Genomic DNA, 24,035 nt, shown 5'->3' with positions numbered 1-24,035 from the left:
TCCTCCTCTTCCTCCTCCTCCTCTTCCTCCTCCTCCTCTTCCTCCTCTTCCTCCCTCCTCCTCTTCCTCCTCCTCCTCTTCCTCCTCTTCCTCCTCCTCCTCTTCCTCCTCTTCCTCTTCCTCCTCTTCCTCCTCTTCCTCTTCCTCCTCTTCTTCTTCCTCCTCCTTCTCCTCCTCCTCCTCCCCCCTCCTCCTCCTTCTTCTTCTTCTTCTTCTTCTTCTTCTTCTTCTTCTTCTTCATAGATTTTATTTGAGAGAGAGAGCGAGCACAAGCAGGGGGAGGGGCAGAGGGAGAGACAGACTCGCCGTTGAGCAGGGAGCCTGATGCGGGTTTCAATCCTAGGACCCTGGGATCATGACCTTAGCCAAAGGCAGATGCTTAACCGACTGAGCCACCCAGGCACCCCTAAAGTCTAAATGTCTTTACTAGCCCCATAAAGCCCTTCATAATCTGTTCCTTGCCTACTTTCCAAATTTAATCTCCTGTGTAAACTATGGCATATTTATTTGCCACATGTATTCTGCCTTTCTAATCATGCCAAGTACTTGTGGCTCTTTAATCATGTTCAAGATTTCCCAAATTTAGGATTTAATGGGGTAGAAAGTCATCAAATAAATTAATAAATGGACAGTTCTGATAATTTTATATTTGGCAAATAGGGAAGTGATAAAATACCAACTTTTCATTAAAGACTTTATATGTTATCCCAAAATGTAGAAAGCACATAATCTCGGGAAAAAGAACTGGCTGCTAATTAAAAATAAAATATAAAAGCCTTATTCATTGCCTATATTTTCCTCATTTTGCCAGAGACTGTTGAAAAAATTTTCTGGACTGGCACTGGGCTGTGGTGTTTGGGAACTTTGTGCCTTTGTACACGCTGTTTTCTCTGTCAGGAATTCTCTACTTTTTCCCATGCCACTAGCCTTTGGCCTGTCTGAGTAAATCCTCTTAGGCCTTCAATTCTCAGTTTACATTGGCCTTAGAAAATCTTTTCCCATTTCCCTCCACCTGTTCTCTCCCACCCTACGCACCCCTCCAGTTATCTCTTCCCAGTGGCATTCTGTGCATCTTCTTCGATGCCTGATAAACTGTGCTGGAGTTTATTTACTGCTCTGTCGCCACAAGACCTGAGATTCTAGAAGACAGAAACTGCATCTTATTCACCCCCTTTCCTAAAGTTTAGCACATGGTCTTTGGCATACATTCAGTGTGTAATGAATATTTAACAGAGGAGTTAATGAGTGAGTGAATGAATGAGTAATACCTGTGTACCCTTCATGCCATTTGTTTGTGTCTTGTATAACTCCCGTGACCTTCAGTTTGAAACGCAAGGATCCCTTCGAACAAACACAAACACTCATTGATTTGAATTAATTTATGGGTTTTGACCTCATCAGTTCTTTTATTTTTCTTCGTCAAGGAAAACTAATTATGTTCTCCATTATCAGAGTGTCTGGGAACAGTCTGCAGCTGCTGTCTGAAATATCTTCATGGGCGTTAGTGCTTCTTTCAGCCCTTCTGGTCAGGTTGTGTTTTTCTTTTTGTCTGTTCACTTTCAATTTACCATGTTGATGATCACAAAAGGAATGTTGCGTCATGCTATATATGGTGAGTATTCAGGATTTTTTCTAGTCTGATCTTTCTATTCTACAGAGGCTTCAGTGCTTCACCTTTTTGTTATTGTTCTTTTTTTTAAAGATTTTATTTACTTATTTGAGAGAGAAAGAGTGACTGCACACAAGCAGGGGGGAAGGGCAGAGGGGAGAGGAAGAAGCAGACTCCCTGCTGAGCAGGGAGCCTTGATGCGGGGCCCCCAAGATCATGACCTGAGTTGAAGGCAGACTCTGAACTGACTGAACCACCCAGGATGCCTCCTTCTCCTCCTTCTTCTTCTTCCTTCTTTCTTCTTAATTTTTTTTTTTTTTGAGCAATCTCTACACCCAACGTGGGGCTTGAACTCACAAACCCAAGATCAGGTGTCACATGCTCTACCGACTGAGCCATCCAAGTGCCACTCTTGTCAAAGCAACTTTTTTTTTGCCTTTTTTAAAAAAAATTTACTTACTTATTTGAGAGACAGACAGTGAGAGAGAGAGAGAGAGAGCATGCGTGCACAAGCAGGAGGAGCAGAGGGAGAGGAAGAGATAATTTCAAGCAGGCTTCACACTGAGCTTGGAAGCCTGATGTGGGATTCAATCTCATGCCCCTGAAATCATGACCCTGAGATTGTGACCTGAACCAAAACCAAGAGTTGGACATTGAACCTACCGTGCCATCCAGGCGCCCCACTTTTTTTTTTCCTTTTAAAATTTTTTGTCAAAATAACTTATCCAGAAAAGCTAGTCATAGCTTCTCATAAGATTTAGTAGTGATACAAACACTCTCATTCGGGGGCATATGATCTTTAGGCAATATAAGTTACTGGGTTGAGCCTTTTTCCAGATCAAAAGATGACTGTGACTTGCATTTTTTTCACTGACGCTTATTCAGTCAGAAGGAAACTGCTTCTTTGCCTTTCTACATGCTTTCTATAGATAGGAAATTTCTGAGATCTCTTCTCTAATGTTGTACAGCTGTGAGAAGCCCAGGCATCAGTCTGGGCTTCGATCTATACCTTGGAAGAAACATTAGCTTCTGTTCTCGAAATTCTTCCTTTGCCTTCCTTAGCATTCCTTTTTGTTATAAAAATAACTCATATTTATAGATTCATAATAATAATAATCATAACTACAACTACTTATGAGCACCTCCTGTTTACTAGGTACTTTATACAAACCTTATTTACAATACTTTCAACTATTTTTGTCACCATTTTATAAATGAGGAAGCTGAAAAACAGAAGGTTAAGTGGTTTGGCTGAAGCCATGTTTCAGTAAGTGGTAGAGTTAAAGCTGTATGACCTTAAAGTCTCTGTTCTTTGCATTACACAATGCTGCCTTCGTCATCAGGTGACCTGGATCACAGCTATGTGGTTTTGTGCTGCTGCTTAACTCCTGCAAAGAGAAATAAAATACCTGACTCATGGGGCTGTTTTGAGAACTAAATAGGGTAGCACACATATGAAAGGACTGGGATAGTGTCTTGTGCGTAGTAAGAACTGAGTATTTTTCTTAATTTCTTGTTTTTCCTCTGCATTGTCATTTCTCCATTGACCCACCCCTAGTCTCCAATCTCAAATTTAGAGGTAGAGATGGTCCATCCTACATCTCTTCTCTTTTGTATTTCTCTAGGACATAATGTTAGTTCTCCTGAGTCGAGTATAAGGAATGTGGCTATGACTCAATCTTTCATTATTGTTAGAATAAAAAATGTTGGGAACCAAAGTTTGAGCCTTGGGATGTAACTGCATTTAGGTGAGGAGAAGAAGTGCTATTTTGTTGGGAAAGAGAGGGAAAAAAAAAAGGAGGTGGTTGGGTGTATTGATACACTGCCATAGATATCCAGGGAGGAGGGGCTTGTTGGAGGAAAGATTTGGTCAACAATGTCAAGTGCCAGAGTGGTCAGATGAACAAGTAAGGAAAGGCCATTTGATTTGATTTGTCATTTGGATATATTTGAAGATCTTGGAGAGGGCAATTTCAGGACAGGTGATGGGCAAGTGAAATGTTGATGAAGAAATAGAGGCAGTAGTGCTTTGATGTGTTTGGTTTGTAAGAATTCTCAGAGAGGTTTTAGCATATCTTAAAGATGTAGCATATTTGAAGGGATTTTTCCATAACTTAGGACAAATATAAGTATTTTTATGGACAGAAGTTAAGGATTTAGTTAAGAAGGAGACTTTAAGGCATTGGGGTGGCTCAGTCAGTTAAGCGTCTGCCTTCAGCTCAGGTCATGATCCCAGGGTCCTGGGATAGAGTCTTGCATCGGGCTCCCTTCTCAGCGGGGAGTCTGCTTCTCCCTCTCCCTCTGCCCCTCCCCCCTTCCCATGCTCTCTCTCTCTCAAATAAATAAATAAAATCTTAAAAAAAAAAAAAGCAGTCTTTGAGGACTTCCTCTCCTCTTCTCCTGAGGCGTTCCTTCTCATAATTCACTTAAACTCCATCTCCGCTTCTAGGAAATCCAACTTAAGACAATTGATGCAAAAGAATCCTTCTTTTCATTCTGATTTTTCAGTTTCCAAAGATGGCAACGTACGAACTTCCCTTTTCAGTTTCCAAAGATGGCAACGTAGGAACACACCAAATCAACAGCTACGTATGGATCATTTCTCCCTGAAAAAGGTCTGAAAACAGATAAATTGTTTCTTCATAACAAAGGATAAAAAGACCACATCAAGATGGGTCTTGACACACCCTCAAAATGGGGACATATAAAGAATGTCAGGTGGTTTAGACAATCACAGAAGTTCGAGAGACAAGTAAGGCAAGGCTGAGTAAGAAAGTTCATCACCTACCCAAGGCCACTTCAAGACTGAGAGAGGTGGCTGTTTCACTTAATACATGGTAACAAACACAGAGAGTCAAGCAAAATGAGGAAACAGAGAAGTATGTTCCCAGAAGAAGATCAAAACTTAATGATATGGAGGTAAGTAACCTACCTGATAAAGAATTCAAAGTAATAGTCATAAAGATGGTCACTGACCTCAGGAGAATTCATAAACACAGTGAAAATTTCAACAAAGATAAAAAATAAAAGAAAGTACCAAACAGAAGACATAGAGCTTAGGAATAAAGTAACTAAACTGAAAAAAATGCACTTGAGATGTTCAACAGCAACTGGACAAGCAGAAGAATGGGTCAGTGAGCTAGAAGACAGAGCAATGGAATTCATCCAGACAGAGCAGCAAAAAGAAAGAGAATTTTAAAAATGAAGCTAACTTCAGGGACCTCAGGGATAATATTAAGTGGAATAATCACATTATAGGGGTCCCTGAAGGAGAAGAAAGAGAAAAAGGAGCAGAAAATTTATTTGAAGAAATAATGGATGAAAACTTCTCTAACCTAGGAAAGGAAATAGACATCTAGATCCAGAAATACCAGAGAATGCCAAAAAAGATGAACCCAAAGAAGTCCACATCAAGACACATTATAATTAAAATGTCAAAAGTTAAAGATAAAAAGAGAATCTTAAGAGTGGCAAGAGAAAAATAAAGTGTTACTTATAAGGGGAACCCCATAAAGCTATCAGAATATTATTCAGCAGAAATTTTGCTGGCCAGAAGAAAGTGTCATGACATTCAAATTGCTGAAATGAAGAAACTTCTAATCAAGAATACTCTACCCAGCAAAGTTATCATTCAGAATTGAAAGAGAGATAAAGAGTTCTTCTGACAGGCAAAGGCTAAAGGAGTTCATAAGTACTAAACCAGCCTTACAAGAAATGTTGACACAGCCACAGCTAACATACTCATGGTGAAATGCCAAAAGATTTTCCTAAGATCAAAAACAAGACAAGGATGCCCATGTTTGTCACTTTTATACAATATAGTTTTGGAAGTCCTAGCCACAGTAATTAGGCAAGAAAAAAAAAGGCAAAAAAAAAAAAAAAAAGAAAGAAAGAAAGAAAGAAAGAAAAAGGCATCCAGTTTGGAAAGGAAGTAAAACTCTCAGTATTTGCAGATGACATGATACTATATATAGAAAACCCTAAAGACTTCACCATAAGAACTAATAAATGAATTCAAGAAAGTCTCAGGATAAAAAATTAATATACAAAAATCTGTTGTATTTGTATACACTACCAGAGAAATCAAGAAAACAAACCTATTTGTAGTCACTTAAAGAAGAATGAAATACCTAAGCATAAAATTTAACCAAGGAGGTGAAAGGCCTATGTATTGAAAATTCTAAGACATTGATGAAAGAAACTGAAGAAGGCACAAATAAATGGAAAGATATTTCATACTCATTGATTGGAAGAATTACTATTATTAAAATGTCCGTACTATTCAAAGCAAGCTACAGATTCAATGTAATCCGTATCAAAATTCCAATGGCATTATTTTTTTCACAGAAATAGAACAGAAAATTCTGAATTTTACATGGAACCACTAAAGACCCTAAACAGCCAAAAAAAAAAAAAACAAACCAATCTTGAGAAAGAAGAACAAAGCCAAAGGTATCATGCTCCCTGATTTCAAACTATATTACAAAGCTCTAGTAATCAAAATAGTATGGTATTGGCATAAAAACAGACAGATAAATCAATGGAACAGAACAGAGAACTCAAATAAACCACACATTTTTGTTCACCTAACTTTAAGACAAAGGAGGCAAGAATATAGAATGGGGAAAGGACAGTCTCTCCAATAAATGGTGCTGGGAAAACTGGACAGCTACAAGCAAAAGAATGAAACTGGACTACTATCTTGCACCATACCCAAAAATTAACTCAAAATGGATTAAAAATTTGAATGTAAGACCTGAAACCATAAAACTCCTAGAAAACATAGGTAGTAAGCTCCTTGACATAGTCTTAGCAGTACATTTTGGGTCTGACTTCAAACGCAAGAGAAACAAAGAGAAAAAAATCAGCAAAAGGACTACATCGAACAAAAAGCTTCTGTATAGTGAAGGAAACCATCAACAAAGTGAAAAGGCAGCCTACTGAATGGGAGAAGATATTTGGAAATCACATATCCAACATGAACATGTGGTTAGTATTCAAAATATATGAAGAATTCATACAATTCAGTAAAAAGAAAAACAAAAAACAAAAAACCCCCAACCTGATTAAAAAAAAGACAGAGGACCTAAATAGACATTTTTCCAAAGAATATATACAGATGGCCAACAGGCACATGGAAAGATGCTCAACATCACTAGTCATCAGGAAAATGCAAATCAAACTATAATGAGCTATCACCTTACACTTGTCAGAATGGCTATTGTCAAGAAGACAGGAAATAACGAGTGTTCATGAGGACCAAGAGAAAAGGGAACCTTCATGCACCATTAGTGGGAATGTAAATTGGTGTAGCTACTATGGGCAACAGTCTGGAGGTTCCTCAAAAAATTAAAAATAGAACTATAATGTGATCTAGCCATTTTACTACTGAGTATCTTTCAGAAGAAATGCAAAGTAATTCAAAATGCTCTCCTTTGTTCATTGCAGCATTATTCACAATAGACAAGATATGGAAATAACCTAACTGTCCATTGATGGATGAGTGGATAAAGAAGACATGGTCTATATTTACAATGGAATACAACTCAGCCATAAAAAAGGGTGAAATCTTGCCATTTGTAACAACATGGCTGGACCTTGAGGGTATATGCTAAGTGAAATAAATCAGACAGAGAAAAGCAAATACTGAATGATTTCACTAATATATAGAAATAAAGAAACAAAACAAACAAAACCCGACTTGTAAATGCAGAGAACAGATCGGTGGTTGCCAAAGTGTAGGGTGGTTTGAGGTGAGGGTGTAAAATGGGTGAAGGGGATTAAGAAGTACAAATTTCTAGGGGCGCCTGGGTGGCACAGCGGTTGAGCGTCTGCCTTCGGCTCAGGGCATGATCCCGGTGTTATGGGATCGAGCCCCACATCAGGCTCCTGTACTATGAGCCTGCTTCTTCCTCTCCCACTCCTCCTGCTTGTGTTCCCTCTCTCTCTGGCTGTCTCTCTCTCTGTCGAATAAATAAATAAAATATTTAAAAAAAAAAGTACAAATTTCTAGATATAAAATAAATAAGCCATGGGGATATAATGTACAGCATGGGGAATATAGTCAATATTATTGTATTCTGTATGGTGATAGATGGTAACTAGACTTACTGTGTTCATCATTTCACAATGTATATGAATGTCAGATCCCTACATTGTACAACTGAAACTAATATAATATTGTATGTCAATTATACCTCAGTAAAAGAGAAGAAAAAGGAGACTTGGAGATGCTGGAGAGCAGAGATAATTAGTTGGTTAATCTATATAAATTGTGAAGAAATCCTGAGACTATAACATCAAGATAAGAGAGAAAAATCAAATTAATCATATTTTTCTCCATGTGGTTGTATTAGTTTTTAGCTTTTAATTTCTTCTTTTTTTTTTTTTAAAGATTTTATTTATTTGTTTGACAGAGAGAGACAGCCAGCTAGAGAGGGAACACAAGCAGGGGAAGTGGGGTAGGAAGAAACAGGCTCCCAGCAGAGAAGCCTGATGTGGGGCTCGATCCCAGAACGCCAGGATCATGCCCTGAGCCGAAGGCAGATGCTTAACGACTGTGCCACCCAGGCACCCTAGGTTGTAATTTCTTCTTTACCCTTTTTAATATTTTCCAAATTTTCTGTACCAATCATGTTACTTTTTATTTTTAATAGCTCTTAAAAATCAGTTTTAAAATGATAAGGTAATATAAATTCACAATACTAAAAAGATACAGAAACACATAATATGAAAATTAGAGGTCCCCACATACCCTAAAACCTCATTTCCACTTCTTTAAAGCACCCACCATCAAAATTATTCTTGGTAGCACATATATGTTTTAAAATCAGAAAGCGTTATTGTAAAATCACAGTTAAAGAAGTTAAACTTGAAAAAGATAATATTGCCTGGCTTCTGATTTCCTGACCCCTCTTGAAAGACTAATAAAATTATAAGAGAGGAGTATAAATAGGAATAAACTTGTAAAAATGAAGAGAATGGAAGAGGAGACAATAGCAGAGAAAAGATATCAACAAAATTTTAGATGAAAAGCAGATGGCTCAGTGATATCTGACCAGGAGAGTACAGAAATCTAAAACTTGAGTGCTTACAGCTGGGAAGTCAGCAAGAAGGAAGCCAGTTCATGTTGCAGAATTCCCAAAAGACTCAGAAATTAGAGGTGAGTGCTGATGACACTAAAAACAGGAGGATTGGTTGGAAGTGTTCCAGATCTCCCCTTACCCACAAACACAAGAAGTTGCCCTTGCACATCTGTTAGAAGACTGGGGATGAAACAGAGACTCTGGATGTGGGACATAAGGCGAAAACAGGAATTAAGAGAAAGATTGTGTTATGAAGAGTGAGACCTCAGCCCCCACCTTTTCACTTAGCTCCCAGAATGTTATCAACTAGGCTTATATCTTATCAAGAAATTGGATGTACTGTATGGTGACTAACATAATATAATAAAAAAACATTAAAAAAAAAGAAATTGGGAAGTTCCTCCCTGGGGAAACTGACTAGTGTAAGAGAAAAAGCTGTGGATCCTGACATTTGGGATCCTCCCATGAAATGTGTGGTTCCCTGCTGGATCACACTCTGATGAGGCCTAGCAGTTGGTAATCACTACCCAAGTATAAGGAACTTTCATTCAGTTGTTTAGTACCTCATTCTTAATGTAAACAGGCAGCTATGGATCTGTAAATATTTCTAGAAAGCCTCTAACATGAAAGAGAACAAAATGAACCAATAGAAAAAACATACACTAAACAGACAATGCAGAAAGCAAAAGGAACACATGAAAAATGTTCTAACTGTGACTTTCACACACACACAAAACATACTGCATTCACAAAGACAAAAAAGCTATGAAATAGAACTTTTTGAAGATAAAAAATAACTTTTTGTTATTAAAAGTGTGCTAGTGCAAATTCAAAGGTCAGTAGATGGATTTGTAAGATAATGTTTAGGAAATCATTTCCCCAAAAGTAGAAAAGAAAAATACAGAAGTGAAAATTAGAAGGAAAAAAAAAAAGATGAGAAATCTGGATAATAGGAATTCCAGGAAGAAAAATATAAAAGAAAAGGAGAGTAGAAGTTATTGAAGAAATAATAGAAGTCTGGTTCCTGGTTGCAAGGAATCATCAAGTGTCCGACAAAATGAATGCAAAAAGACCTACCTAATGCGTATCATTGTGAAATTTCCGAAGCCCTTGTTTAAGATCTTAAGAACTTTCAAAGATGAAAAGCAATTATAATAAAGTGATTAGATGTCAGTGATGCTAGATTTCTCAGCTAAAACACTGGAAGCTAGGAAACAATGGGTAACAACCTTCAAATCTGAAAAAAAAATTTCTAAATTAGAATTTTGTACCCAGCCAAACTAAGAAGTGTTTTCAATATTCAAAGGCTCAAATGTATTTTGCTTTCACCCTTTCTCAAGAAGGAAATAGAGTGTATGTTACACCACAATGAGGAAGTAACAACAAAGGGAAAAAATGGATAGAGGAGACTGAGTAATACAAGACAGGAAAAAGGTGAAAGCAATTCCCAAGATGACGGGTGTTTATTGAAGTTGGAGAGGAAAGCCCAAATTAGAGCAGAACAGAGGCTCCAGAAGAGATGTTTCCAAGAAAAAAAATTGAGCAAATTGATTTCCTGATGTATTTGACCACATTGAGAAAATATTATAGTTCTTTGAAGAATTAGAAGAGGAATTATTGAAAGGTACATAATACATGAAGCAAATGAAAAAAGTTAGGCAATAACTAACTCCAGAAAGAGCAGATTTTAAAAAGCCTACAAGAAGGAAAATAGAGTGATAGTATATACTGCATGACTCAGCTCCTTAAATTATACTTAGAGACTGAATACTATAATAATATTGTTTAACCAAACATTTTTGAAAAGATTTTATTTATTTATTTATTTGAGAGAGAATGAGAGAGAGAGAGCATGAGCAGGGGGAGGGGCAGAGAGAGAAGTAGACTCCCTGCTGAGTGGGGAGCCCAATGTGATGCTTGATCCTAGGGCTCTGGGATCATGACCCAAGCCAAAGCTTAACCAACTAAGCCACCCAGGCACCCCTGAACTAAACATTTTTATGTAATTCTGTAGGAAATGTGAGGTGAAGAAAGTTCGTGTATGTTTGTTTGGGGTAGGATTAGAAAGTGATATCTTCATCTTCCATAGGAGTAAGTCAATAGATAGTACAAAAAATTGGAAAATAGAAATAGCAGTATTTGAATAATAATCAAAATATGAAAACCGTTGCCTTTTTGATCTAGACGTGGGTGTGGGGAATATGAAAGAGAACTCTTATTCTTATTGCCTTAGGGTACTTTAAACTCTGTACATATTTTGCTTTGCTAAAAATAAAATTTTTTTTAAAGATGATCTAACATCTTCTTTGAGGCAAGGGGACCCTATTAGTATATACCCTTTAATTCAGCAAATACTTTTAAAAATTTGTCCCAGGAAAATAATTATGGGTGTGTTCACAAATCTAAGCACGAGGATGTTTACCACAGTGTTGTTTGTAGCTTCAGTAAACTGTAAACATTAAATTCCCATTTCGAGAGGGCAAGCACTTGTCTCATCTTGTTTAATGCTGTGTCTTGTTTAATATTTTGGGTCTCTGGCACGTACTAGGTCAATAAATATTTGTTAATATTTACTAAGGGAATAGTTGAATAAATTCATAGGAAAAATGCACACAAAACAATCCATTAACAGTGGTTATCTCTGGAGGGATTATCTGTGATAAATCATTTTTGCCTGTTTTTTTATATTTTATTTTTGAAAATTTCTAAAATTAACAGTTTAAAGTTATAAATTGCTAAAATTTAAAAAATGGTATATTAACATTTTAAAAGCAACACCTATACTGTATTTACTTCTGAACTTTCTGATGACTTAGACCAAAGGACTACTTGAAGGGTCAAAATAACTCTCATTGTTTGGTAAGTGGAAGCATACATTTTTATGTAATTAGAAAAAAATCTTGTGACACTAAATTCAAGGAAGAATTTATGTAGATAAACAAGACCACAGAAACATAATAGACATTCTCTTCAACTTCAGTTTTACAGAAAATTAAATGCTATTCTTGATGCGGCTCTTTCTTATACTGGCCCTCAAAAAAGCATAACTTTGTGATGTGGCTTGGTGAAGGCATTTAGACAGGATGATTAGTCAATTCAGAGACTTCTCAATTTTTACATAGGTTACAGTTCCAAAAGTGTTTTTTAAGTCCAAAATGACCAGTTTTTAACCTTTTGTTCCCCAATACATTTCTACCAAATGGAGTGTGGGTTTGTCCTTCTGCTTTTTGCTTTAGAGCCAATTTGGTACATTTTCTCCGAATGGTTAGGTGTTGTATTCATTGAAGGATTTTGAGGCAACTAAGCCATTTCCTTCATGATCGCATGTGAAGGATTCCTTAACAGGTCACCCCTCAACATTTGCCCCTGTACCCTCTAATGGCAGATTCAGAGTGGTCTTGAACATAAGCAGGCATCCCTGGCTCACAGCACATTTTCATCAGCAGTAGTTGAACCATTGCCTTTAAATTTTTTCAGAATGCCCTACCATTACCCTAAACTGTCATTGGCTTAATAGACATTTGGCATCTGTGCTTTTTCTTTAGCAATAAACATAATCATTTCTGACTTCTCCAATTGTTCGCAGTCGTTAACCCCTGAGCCCTGAATACGTCATAGTATGTTTATCTGGTCTCTAATTTTCAGCCTCTGCTTGTCCTTTATCCACAAAAAAAAAAAAAAAAAAAAAAAAAAAATTTCCATTTCATCTATTATTTTCTTTCTCTTTTGCCAATTGTTGTTTCTTTATTTGCTCTTTGTCAAATGACTTATATCATCTATACTTGTAATATCCTTTATTTTCTCAGTGCTTTCAGTTTTAAAAATCATCCCTACTCTTGTTTCCATTTCCAAGCCTACGCTTCTCCTTAACTGTTGCCATCAACCCTCTCAATACCTCTGTACTTTTCTGTCATGATGGGGGTCAGTGATATTCACAGAACAATTCAAAACTAAGTACAAGTGTAGTGAACATAGCAACAAGGTGAGGGATAACGGGTGGATGCGATAAAAATGCCTGCTTGATTGTTTTCATAATATGTTGGTGGTAAGCTAAGTTGACATGTTTGACCTGGAAAATATCTCTGTTCCCATCTATGAAAGTTTATAGGGTGGATATTTGAAAATAGTTGCTTTATTTAAATATTTTATTTGACAGAGAGAACAAGCAGGGGGAGTGGGAGAGGGAGAAGCAGGCTCCCTCCTGAGCAGCGAGCCCGATGTGGGGCTCGATCCCAGGACCGTGGGGTCATGACCTGAGCTGAAGGCAGTCGCTTAACCATCTGAGCCACGCAGAAGCCCCCAAAATAGTTGCTTTATGTAATGTGAATAGCCGACTTGCTGTTGATCACTTGACTTGATATAAAGAATCTAGCTCCAACTAGCAAATGAGTTAACAAACACATCCTTTCATCTCTCCTAAATACCTGTTCCTTTAACCACACATTTAAAGGGAACTAGATGACAGTCCTAGGTTGTTGACAACCTGAAATGCTGACATTGTGCTGAGTAAAGAGAGACCCATATGCTTTAGAGAAGCAGGTGGCACAGTTAATATTCTATTAAGAAAGTTGAGAATCCCTGGCAGTGTTGTGTTGCTGTACAAACTTCCACCCTGTGGAGATGGGTCATAATGCAAAGCCAAAATTTTTCTTGGAAAATAAATTTGAATCTGTTCAAATACTGGAACAGTTACTCACAGAAATAACAGAAGTATGTGCCTTAAATCATAAAAGAGACAATTAGGGTCTGGAAAAATTTCAGGACAAATGCTCCTGTCCTGCATCTAAAAGGCAGTAGAGCTGAGGTGAATTCAGGGAACTTGACTCCTGAACTTCACCCTCTAGAATTTACCACTCCCCTGGTTATCTTAATGTTTGTTGATTCAGTTCCCAAGTTTAGAAGAATCTGTATGATTTGGAAAACCCATCATGTGGTTTCTGTTGCTCTTGTCTCCTCCTCTTTGTGTGCTTTCCCTTCCTGTAACGTCTGCTCATCTTTCACAGAAATAATGTCAGACTTAGGTGTCATTAGAAAAAGAAAAGATGTTTCTTATAGAATTCTTACATTTAATACAAATGTCTGGCTTCCTAGTGCAATTGAGGAGCACCATTGACCATGATTATATAAAGAAATCCCTGCTGCTTTCCATCCTGCTGTGTAAACCTGTACATTGGAGAAATAACCCAGTTATAAATCAGCATAATTTGTAATTTGGAGCATTTGCCATTTGGGCAAGTTTAAAACTCAGTGGAGTATGGGGGTTTATGTATGGGCTGGTGGCTCTGATCTAATCTTATTGTCAGAACCCCATGTTCTGATAACCGCTCAGCTATCATCCTGAGTGGACACACCTGTCCTTTGCTATGCTTTACCCAAACCTGCCAAAGTGAATTCACTGCATTCCTTCTTTTAGATTTCAGGCCACTGATAACATACTGTCTAAATTTGGTGCATATCCATTTAGCTATTTTGCCATGACCTGCTAATAGAGTAAGAGAGAAATAATTTTATTTATAAAGATTAAACACATATAACAGGAAAATTTTCTTTGTCTTTCAAATCCCTACATTTTTCAAAAGGGGGGAAAAAATCCAAAACAGTATGTATAATGGTTCTCTCATACCTAAGTATGATGGTAAGTGATTAGAGGGGAGTGAAAATTGGAGAGCTGAAGGGTGAAATTGCTCTGGATAAGAGAGACATGCGATGAAGAGAGGACGGTTGGGGGTGATGAGAGGAAAGGATAGGATTGTGTCTGGGGAGAGACAGGCATCCTTTGGAAGATTTATGAAGCTTCCATGGTGTGGTGACCCTGCCCCCTCCATTACAACTTCAGTAAAATCCAAATGTCTTCGTATGATTTTGGAATTGGATTTATTCTGGAGGATCTGTACTTGATGCCACAAGAAGGTTGGTGGTGCAGGTAAAAACCACATGTACACAACCCTACATGATCCTCTCCCCCGACGTGCCCGCCCATGCTCTCTTTTAGAGCTTCACTGGTTTCCTCCATGTTTTTGAACAATTCATGTAGACTCCTGCCTGAAGGCCTTTGCACTTGCTGACTCCACCCGAACGCTCTTGTCCCAGATAACCACATGGCTTACATCCTCACCTCCTTCTGGTCTTCACTCAGTTGTCCACTTACACAGCGAGGACTTACTTAGCCCCTGTTGGAAACTGCATCCCCTGCCCACAAACCGCATCTTTTACCTTGTTTGTCTGGCTTCTCCATTAGAATTTAAGAGGGCAAGGTATTCCTTGTCGCCTCTCCCCAATCGTCTCTAGTGCCTAGAATAACATAGAATGTGCTCAGTAAATATTTGTTGAGTGAATCAAATAATGACTGCTGTCCAAAGGAGCCCAGTTACTTCCTGTTATCAAAACAGCAAACAGGCGATTCTCAATCATGATATTAGTTATACGGACAAGTAAGCATAAATAGGAATACTGAAGAAAAGCATTCATTGAAATCCTTCCTAGAAAAAAAATTTGTGTGTTTTAATTCAAATAATGATGTGTAGGTGTTAAGTACATTACAAAACAAACATGTATTAGGGAAAACTGGATCATCCTTGAAATATTTATGTTCCAAAAGTTCCTGCTTTAAGTCTACTCTTCCTGTTTTAGAGAAATGCAAATTACACATGGCAGTAATCTACCTTTCTTTGGAACACTTTTCCTTTCTTACGCAGTCATTTCAAAAGTGAAGAATAAAATGCTGCTAAATAAAAGATTATTTGCCGTCTTCAGTAGTACACAAGAGCTGTTTTTCTCTGTTTTTGTCATCCTGGCAAATTGGCTAGAAGAGTAATCTTTGAAGAGACTTTTAATTATATCTGTAGAAAACATTATTTTAAGCAATAATCTAATGAAAGTATTTCTCCTCCACACCATGGAAGACAATTTTACAGAAAAAGAGGATGAATGCAAATCTCTACCCTGTATCGAGTGTGTATTTTGAATCTCTTAGGTTAATGATGTAAGCTGTTACAGGGGTCCATGCTGTGACAGCAGAAGGTATTGCCTTTGTCCCAGAGAGGGGCCTGTCACCACTTGCTTCCACTCTTCTGCTGTGGGTAGGGCTCTGCTGCTTGTTCAGAGCAACCGCTGGAAGTTCTTATTCTATATCCTGGACACTCAGTCATAGTGACTCCTGGCTTTGAAGCTTGTTTCAAAACTGATCATTTAAGACAAAGATTCCTTGAAGTTAGGAGGAAAAATAAGTATGATGGTTCAAACCCTACCTCCTGTAATCTTGGTGAAATCTGCCATTTACTTACTTAGAATAAGAAATATCTCTGATTTCTCTGTAGGCCACCAGATTGCTCACTTAAAGAAAAGCCCTCTTTTATTTGATGCCAACTGTTTAGCTTCTAGTCTTAATAGAGTGAACATATAATTTATCATCCAAATAGGGACATGTTTAGGAATGGAAGGGAGGTGACTCTTAATAATTATATCTGGAAAACAATCATAACCTAGGATTGTGTGAAGCAAGCCGAGTATTATAGTTCCTAACTATGAGGGAGAGTGAAATGAATACTTACTAAAACCATGATGTGTGCTAAGTGCTCTCGCACTCTCTCTGCCTGTATATATATATACATATATATAAAATCTCACTTTCAAAGCCATCCTCTGATATGGACCTTGGGCACATTTTCAGCCATGAATCTGAGGCTCTGTGACACTAACTCAGAGTTAGCATATAATAGTCTAAAAGGAATTTTAGGAACTTGATTCAGGAGAGTTTACAATAAGGACTATTGATTTAGCTGTCTGGAGGAAATGCATTAGATACATTTTTGGCCAAAAGCCAGACGTTAAAATCAATAATTGACTGAAGTCGCATAACTAGAATAGAAAGAGCTTTTTGAAGACAAGATTAAATTTGAAACCTTATCAGATATTTTGAAAGTCAAATTTTGAAAGTTTGACACTATGATGAAGGAAACAGACTTTATCAACACCATCACCGGGTGGGCTGCTCGTGTGGTTCCCTGTGCTGTGGGTCAGTGATCCTAAAGGGACACTTACTGTAATCAGACTAACATTTAGTGCACAGGATAAGGAACTTGGGATTCACCACTCAGCAAATCTTGGAAATCTGGGGCCTGTTATTACTGAGAAATGTTTACCAGTCTATAGCAGTTATTTTGACAAGCTTTTGATTTTTTTGGTCTCCATAGACTAAAACCATAAGGAATTGACTTCAACTTGAATTTTGGTTTGTGAGAATAAAATGCGTCTTGAGGTTCTCTTGTTTCTCTAACATTTTCTTCTTTTCTTCCTACTTGTTACTTATTCATTCAATCAACATTTATTAAGCACCTGTTCGATGTATCATGCATTGTTTCAGGAGATGGGGATATAATAATGACTCAAAGACAAAAGTCTCCCTCTTAATGGAGTTTGCATTCTGGGACTTGGCGAGATAGACAATAAGCAAAACTTTAAACATACAGTATGTAAATAGTGTTAAGTGCTGTGGAGAAGAATAAAGCAGGTAAGAGGGACATGAAGAATTCTCTATTATGACTGGGCCATGATGATTTCTCATGATGTCAGTTTTTGGGAGTTTTCTTTCTCATAGAATTTTTAGGGGCAAATGTGGCATTTAATTTCTCATGATAAGATACGAAAAGTTTCCAGCTAGGACTTTTTTTCTTGAACAATTTGTTGTTTAAATGGAATTAAGTAACTGAAAATTACATAGATCTCCTAAAGTTTAGTTTGTTTAATATTTTGAATGCTAGCGTGTCAACTAATTCTACAAAGATTTGAATAATCTTAACCCTGTTACTCTGCCTTACATTATTTAAAACTTCATCAATATTTGTTGGCAGAACAATGGCATAGTATTTTCCTAAAGTTAACTTCCAAATACACTCTTCTCTTAACATATCCTGTCACTGACAGTTTGTTCTCCTATGTAGTCAATAATTCTTCATAATCCAAAAGTACATAAAATTAATAAATATCACAAAAAATTTATTAGCATTTTTTAAAAAAAGATTTTATTTTTATTTATTTCTTTGACATAGAGAGACAGCCAGCGAGAGAGGGAACACAAGCAGGGGGAGTGGGAGAGGAAGAAGCAGGCTCCCAGCAGAGCAGGGAGCCCAATGCGGGGCTCAATCCCAGGACTCCAGGATCACGCTCCGAGCCAAAGGCAGACGCCTAACGACTGAGCCACCCAGGTGCCCCTGTTACCAGCATTTTCTTCTTCCAGAGATACATTAAATTTCATCTGACTGATAGAATTTCAATATATAAAGCAGATAAAGAGATTTTCACTCTGGTTACTTCTAAATTGCTCATCAGAATTTTATTTTGTTTTTACTTTTTTATTTGAGTATAGTTGACATACAGTGTTACATTACATTAGTTTCAGGTATACAACATAGTGATTCAACAACTCTAGATGTTACACTGTTTGCCCATTACAAGTGTAGCTATCCTCTGTCTCTGTACAACGCTGTTAGAATACCATTGATTCTGTTCTCTGTGCTGTACCTTTTGCTTACCAGATTGTTAAGTTGCATATTTAGTTACAAACGGTAAACTTCAAGAACACTCCCTGTGTGTGTTGCTCACATCAATACCCTGTTTAGATATGAGGGTGATGTAAATTTTTACACAAGCGCTTGTCACATGCACATTCAGGGACGCAGAAATGGCATTGAATTGGATGTTTGGCTACTTGACTCTTCAGCAGCTGGGTATGAAACTCAAGTAGAACAGCAGCTTTTGGCCAAACATGAAACAGCAGTAGAGCCCCCTTTCACCCCTACATTCTCAAATTCAGTCATTCCTTGGAAGGGGCCCAGTAGGGACAGCCATTGGAGTGACAGCTTCCCAGCCTTCTTCATCCCTGGTGACTAAAGTGTTGAACATGGCATCTGAGAGAGTCTCAGCAAGGTTCATTTTGATACTGGGCATTATTACCTGAGTGGGTGGGTTTTCACCCTTATTTGCCTGTTTAGTTTCCCCAGAACCTCAATCTTCCTTGTCAGTAGACACAGTCAGTCTTCCTTATCGGTAGACACAATCAGTGAAGGTGGTTCTCTTGGTTTAGTTGATACGCATGGCTTTCATTAGAAAGGGATGAGAATCTGAGTGAGTTTTTAGCAAGTGGCTCCCAGGCTTCATATTTACCTTCTCGATGCAGCTATGACATCATTTGATATGAACTCTGCTAAACTTGAATTCGAATCATAAAAAGTATTTAAATTTTGGCTTCACTATTCAACTTACACTCATCCGAAACTTAATAATCTGCAAATTTAAGCTTGAACATAAAAATGGATTTACTTTTGCTTTTTTTACCCTGTGATTTTGTCTGCTGCAAAACAGAAGCAAATAATAAGCAGCTTCAATGCAAAGCGCGAGAAAGGGGAGGGGGACCAAACTGACTAAACATGTAAGAGCTGGTCTATGTCTTTTCTCCAGGATCACCGGCAGGTTGGATGGAGGTAAAATTCAGTATTCAGCTGTCAGCAATTTCTTGGAGACATTGCAGACTTAGTATTTGTGTTGTGTACTCTGATGAGGAATGTGTCTTGCTGTCTCATACCTCTGTAGCAGCTTCCCTGCCTCAGATGACTTGCTTCCTCCTTCTTCCTGCCAGCTCCTCCCAGGCTGCAAAACTCTGAGCAGGAAATCCTTCTTGGAACCCAGAGTGTGACTCCATGCCCTCCTCTTTCTGAGCAGCCATAGCTGTCTGTGCACATCTGTGGTGGCACTGGTCACATCCTCCTGCCTTCCTAAGTAGTGACTTGCTTGTTGGTTGCCCACCTCTTGAGTATGTTTTCTGAAGAGAGGTCTGGTTTTAATTCGATTTTATATCCCAGGCACCTAGCACAGTGTTAGGGGAAAACTCTGTAAAAATCATGACTGCTGCTTCTACTGTAGTAACTATTACTACTGCTGGTGGTACTAGTCCTGCCGCTGTTATTGCTGTGGCCAGTGAGCTAGTGGCATCCTCCCAGGCCTGGGGAGTGCACACACATTCACATTGTGATCCCTTTTTGGCCACCTTCCAGAGAGGGGCATGGTAGGGGACTATGGGGAGGCATTCTGGATGGAGGGGAAGGTTTGAGAGTTAGGATAGGAAAAGCACTCCCATATTGCAAATGGTGATATGATTATTACAAGTTTGCTATAGCTCTGGATTTTTGAAAATATTTGTATACATGTGACACTCTCATTTTCTGCTCAGTATTTGGTTACCCACAAAGATCTGATTGCTCTGACCATGGTGATGCCGTAGGAAGAGATGTAAATTTGAGTCCATCTAACACACATTTTATTAATAATTAAGCAAACACTTATTAGCCTAATGAACTTGAACAAGTCTCTTGGCCTGAGCTTCAGTTTCATTACAAGTTTATGATAATGTAATTAACTCTTAGTTTTTTTGAGGATGAAAAGAGGAAACCAATGTGAAAGGGATATATAAACTGCCAGGCTCTAGACAAAATGAGGTGTTATCATACAGCTGTGGCCAGTTTCTCCTCTGAATTTCCTGTAGCAGTTTGTACTGAATGGCAAGGTTAGCTTGGTTTGGAGGTGAGAGCTATGGTCTGGTTGGAAGTACCAGACATGAGGTTAAAAAACATGGGGCGCCTGGGTGGCACAGCGGTTAAGCGTCTGCCTTCAGCTCAGGGCGTGATCCCGGCATTGCGGGATNCGTGAAAGGGATATATAAGCTGCCAGGCTCTAGACAAAATGAGGTGTTATCATACAGCTGTGGCCAGTTTCTCCTCTGAATTTCCAGTAGCAGTTTGTACTGAATGGCAAGTTTAGCTTGGTTTGGAGATGAGAGCTATGGTCTGGTTGGAAGTACCAGACATGAGGTTAAAAAACAACAACAACAACAACCTGGGAGCAAAGCATGACCCATGATAAGTTCCTGAAAAAAGAATCTTAAAGCTATTAGCTCCAAGGTCATTCACTGTGAGGATGAAGTGCAAAAATATCTATAGAGGCACCGGATACATTGCAAGTGCTTGGCCATTGTTTAGAGAGCATTTGTTCAGAGCAGAGAAAGGTAAAGGTGAATCAGAAAGGTTCTGAGTAGGCAGCATGCAGAGGAAAAAGCCTTACGTGGATTGGTGTGACCTAAGTCCTGTAAAGGCTCTAATTCCATTTCCTCAGATATGAATTGGGAGTAATAATAATAATAGTTTCTTAATTATCTGTTAGGGTTATTGTAAAAACTAAATTATCACCAGACCTGTAATAGGGGCTCAAAAATTTTGAGTCATGCCTATGATAATTCTCCTTATTTCCAAAGATAGTCTTTTTTAAAAACAGATTTTATTTATTTATTTGAGAGCAAGAGAGAGGGCATGAGCAGGGGTAAGGGCAGAGGGAGAAGCAGACTCCCCATTGAGCAGGGAGCCAGATGCGGGGCTTGATCCCCAGACTCCGGAATCGTGACCTGAGCTGAAAGCAGATGCGCAATGGACTGAGCCACCCGTGTGCCCCCCAAAGATAGTCTTAAGCCATGTCTAATTTTATGTTGACGGAATATAGTGTCTAGGATACTCTTGATAAAATGCAGGCAAATCACCATGCAGCTTGACTGCCTCTGTTTCAGGCCACATTTTGGGTGATGCAACACTGATAAGAATTAATGAAGATGGAGGAGGAGAGGAAAGAGGCACAGCTGGTGAGAAATGGAATGATGGTGATGATGTCAGAGCAAGAAGTGACACAAATTCTAGCAACTTTTTTTCCCCTTTTTTTTAAAGTAGGCTCCATGCCCAGCATAGAGCCCAACGCAGGGCTTGAACTCACGACCCTGAGATCAAGACCTGAGCTGAGATCAAGAGTCAGGTACTTAACCAACTGAGCCATCCAGGCGCCCCATAAATTCTAGCAACTTCAATAAGATGAAGGCTTTCTTCCTGAGCCCCTCTCCCCCGTCCTTTCTATGGAAACCCTTGTAAAGAGGAAGTGAACCAAAGTGCGCTGGAAAAAGCACCGTGGGGTGGGAAGAGTGCCAGGGCCCCCAGCTGAGGAAGAGGGCTGGGCTCCAGACACTGACTTGGTGTACTCATTTCTACAGTGAAGTTGGGGCTCTGTAATAATGACATGTACTGAAATTGTATTGTGTGTGCCACCTGGACATTTTCAGTGAATTCTCAAAAACAATGTCTGAGGCTGGTTGTGAAGCTGGGATATTCCCCAGTTATGGAGTCAGTAGGTGGCAGAGCCAGGGTTTGAACCCAAGTACTCCACATTACCTTTCCCTTTCAGCTTTAAGCTTCTATCCCGTGGTGGCCAAAGATGTCCGAGCAAGCAGGTCTGTGTGGGGGCACCACTCAGAAGTGGTTTATGTTAGCAGTTGGTTTTATTGGTGCTTCTAAAGGTACAGCTGGGGAATAAGCTCTTTTACTCCTGGGAGCTCAGGGAGTAAACAGTGTTGCTTTCTGACAGGTTTTTAAATTGAGAAGAATGTAAATATTGGCTTATAGACTAGTAACAGGGCTTCCATTGGAGGGGCAAACAGAAGAGCAGCCTGTGAACCAGCCTAGAGGAGTGAGGCAACACAGGAGACCCTGGTGTTTCAGATGCTAAAGGGGTGGGGATCCTTTCTCAAAGGTCACGGTGCTGAACTGTGCCCGTACTGCTAAGAGGTCAGACCAAACAAGAACCAAAAATGCCCATGAGATGTACCAGTTAGAACGCAGAGGCTTCTTCACTAGTGTTTGAAATCACATCACTCATCTCATTCTGTTTCTATTTAAAAGGATTTTCCTCAGGCTTTGTTCTTTAATTTTGTCCCCAGTTTTGGCGGGGTGTACCTCCTTTTGGGCCACTCTGTGCATTCTCTACCTCATACAGCTCATGTAAAGTGCCTTGTCACTGAATTTATCCCTGTGGTTGTTAAATCACCATAAAGGTACATTTCTGCTGTAGCTGCATAGCGCAGCAGTCTCCAGAAGACCCTCCAAATCTTTTTTCTGGACCTGGATGTTTAAGTCAGTCAACACATCTGCAATTATAATAATCATGTTTGCCTTCAGACATATTTTAGCTGCATCTGAGAGCTAATATATTTTTTTAAAACTTGTTTTATTAAAAAATATTCCAGTCATGCATTTTGATGGCTGGAAGGGTGAATTAATAGTAGTCTAATCACCCTGGAGACACAGATGCTTTTGTGAGCTGGCACTGAGGTAAGGCTGCACATCTCGGTGGGAATGACAAGTGAATGAGTCTGCCGCTCACTTAACCTGCTGTTCTTTTCTCTATTTTCTCTCCTAGGAAACAGATGGAAGACTGCTGTGACCCCGCCCATCTCTTTGCTATGACTAAAATGAATTCCCCCATGGGGAAGAGCATGTGGTACGATGGGGAGTTTTTATACTCATTCACCATTGACAATTCAACTTATTCTCTCTTCCCCCAGGTTAGTATAGTTTGTTGTTGCATTTCAATATAGTTTCTTGTGTATCTTGATATCATAGGGAAAAGATAATTGAGTTTGCCTAACTAATCAGATCTCCTTCTTTTCATCTCCTTTCTTCTCTTCTTCATTATAAATGTTTTTCTTTATAGCTGTACCTTTTTTGGTGAAGAAATCACACAATGTTTCCATGCAGGGGCAGAAGTAATAGTTTTCCTAGCCCTTCTGATTTGAGTCATCTGAGACTGAAGGAAGCAAGCAGGGAAGGAAGCAAGGTCAGGAATTGTGGAATTCTAATGTTTCGAGGTTGGCTGTGGAATGATCTTGAAGATTTGCAATACTGGAATGTTTTCTTAGGACTGGTGTTACTCTCAGCGACTGGGGACCATATGGTCAGAAGTTTGCTTCTTAGAGCTCTTGGATCTTAACCCTGTGCTTAGACCCTGTTCTGAAGTGGAGGAATGGTAGATATGGAGAGAAAGAATTCCACCACTTTTGAAGTGGTCTAAATCAAGCCTTGTTTACTTAAGGTTTTTCTTCTTGGTTTCTGAGCAATGAAATCAAATGTTTTGCTAAAACATATGCAGTGAAAGGGAAAGATAGGGAAATCCTTATTTCTAAGGAACCCTAGTTGGAGAGGGGGGTGGTTCTTAGGTGAAACTGCCATTAGAGAGAAATGGAGACATGAAGCTTGGCCTCCCCAAGTCTTCCAGCCATTCTTGGTCTGACCAGATGATTAGCCAGAAATGGAGTTCACAGAGTTGGAAAACAGAACTGGACCTTACATATATCTGTTAATAGCAGTGAGTCTTCAAAGGAGGGAGCTGATAAAGTTGAGTCATAGGCTCTACCAAATCCAAAGACACATTCTCCATGAAATAGCCCATCTCTGCTAGTTCATCTGTAGATGTTTTAGTCA

At 38.8% G+C, this 24,035-nt stretch overlaps 1 protein-coding gene across 1 annotated transcript in view; it reads left to right on the top strand.

Annotated features, from left to right (window-relative positions):
* The window catches only part of ST8SIA1 (ST8 alpha-N-acetyl-neuraminide alpha-2,8-sialyltransferase 1), a 144,098-nt gene that overhangs the window by 27,281 nt on the left and 92,782 nt on the right, over positions 1–24,035 (top strand). Inside the window, exon 2 of the mRNA XM_002915279.4 lies at positions 22,975–23,119. Within this exon, the coding sequence (XP_002915325.1) occupies positions 22,975–23,119 (145 nt within the window). The remainder of the gene's footprint in view (positions 1–22,974; positions 23,120–24,035) is intronic.

This window comes from Ailuropoda melanoleuca, chromosome 16 (genome assembly GCF_002007445.2).
Source record: "Ailuropoda melanoleuca isolate Jingjing chromosome 16, ASM200744v2, whole genome shotgun sequence".
In the NCBI taxonomy this organism is placed as follows: Eukaryota; Metazoa; Chordata; class Mammalia; order Carnivora; family Ursidae; genus Ailuropoda; species Ailuropoda melanoleuca.
This window is presented reverse-complemented; position numbering and strand designations above follow the sequence as displayed.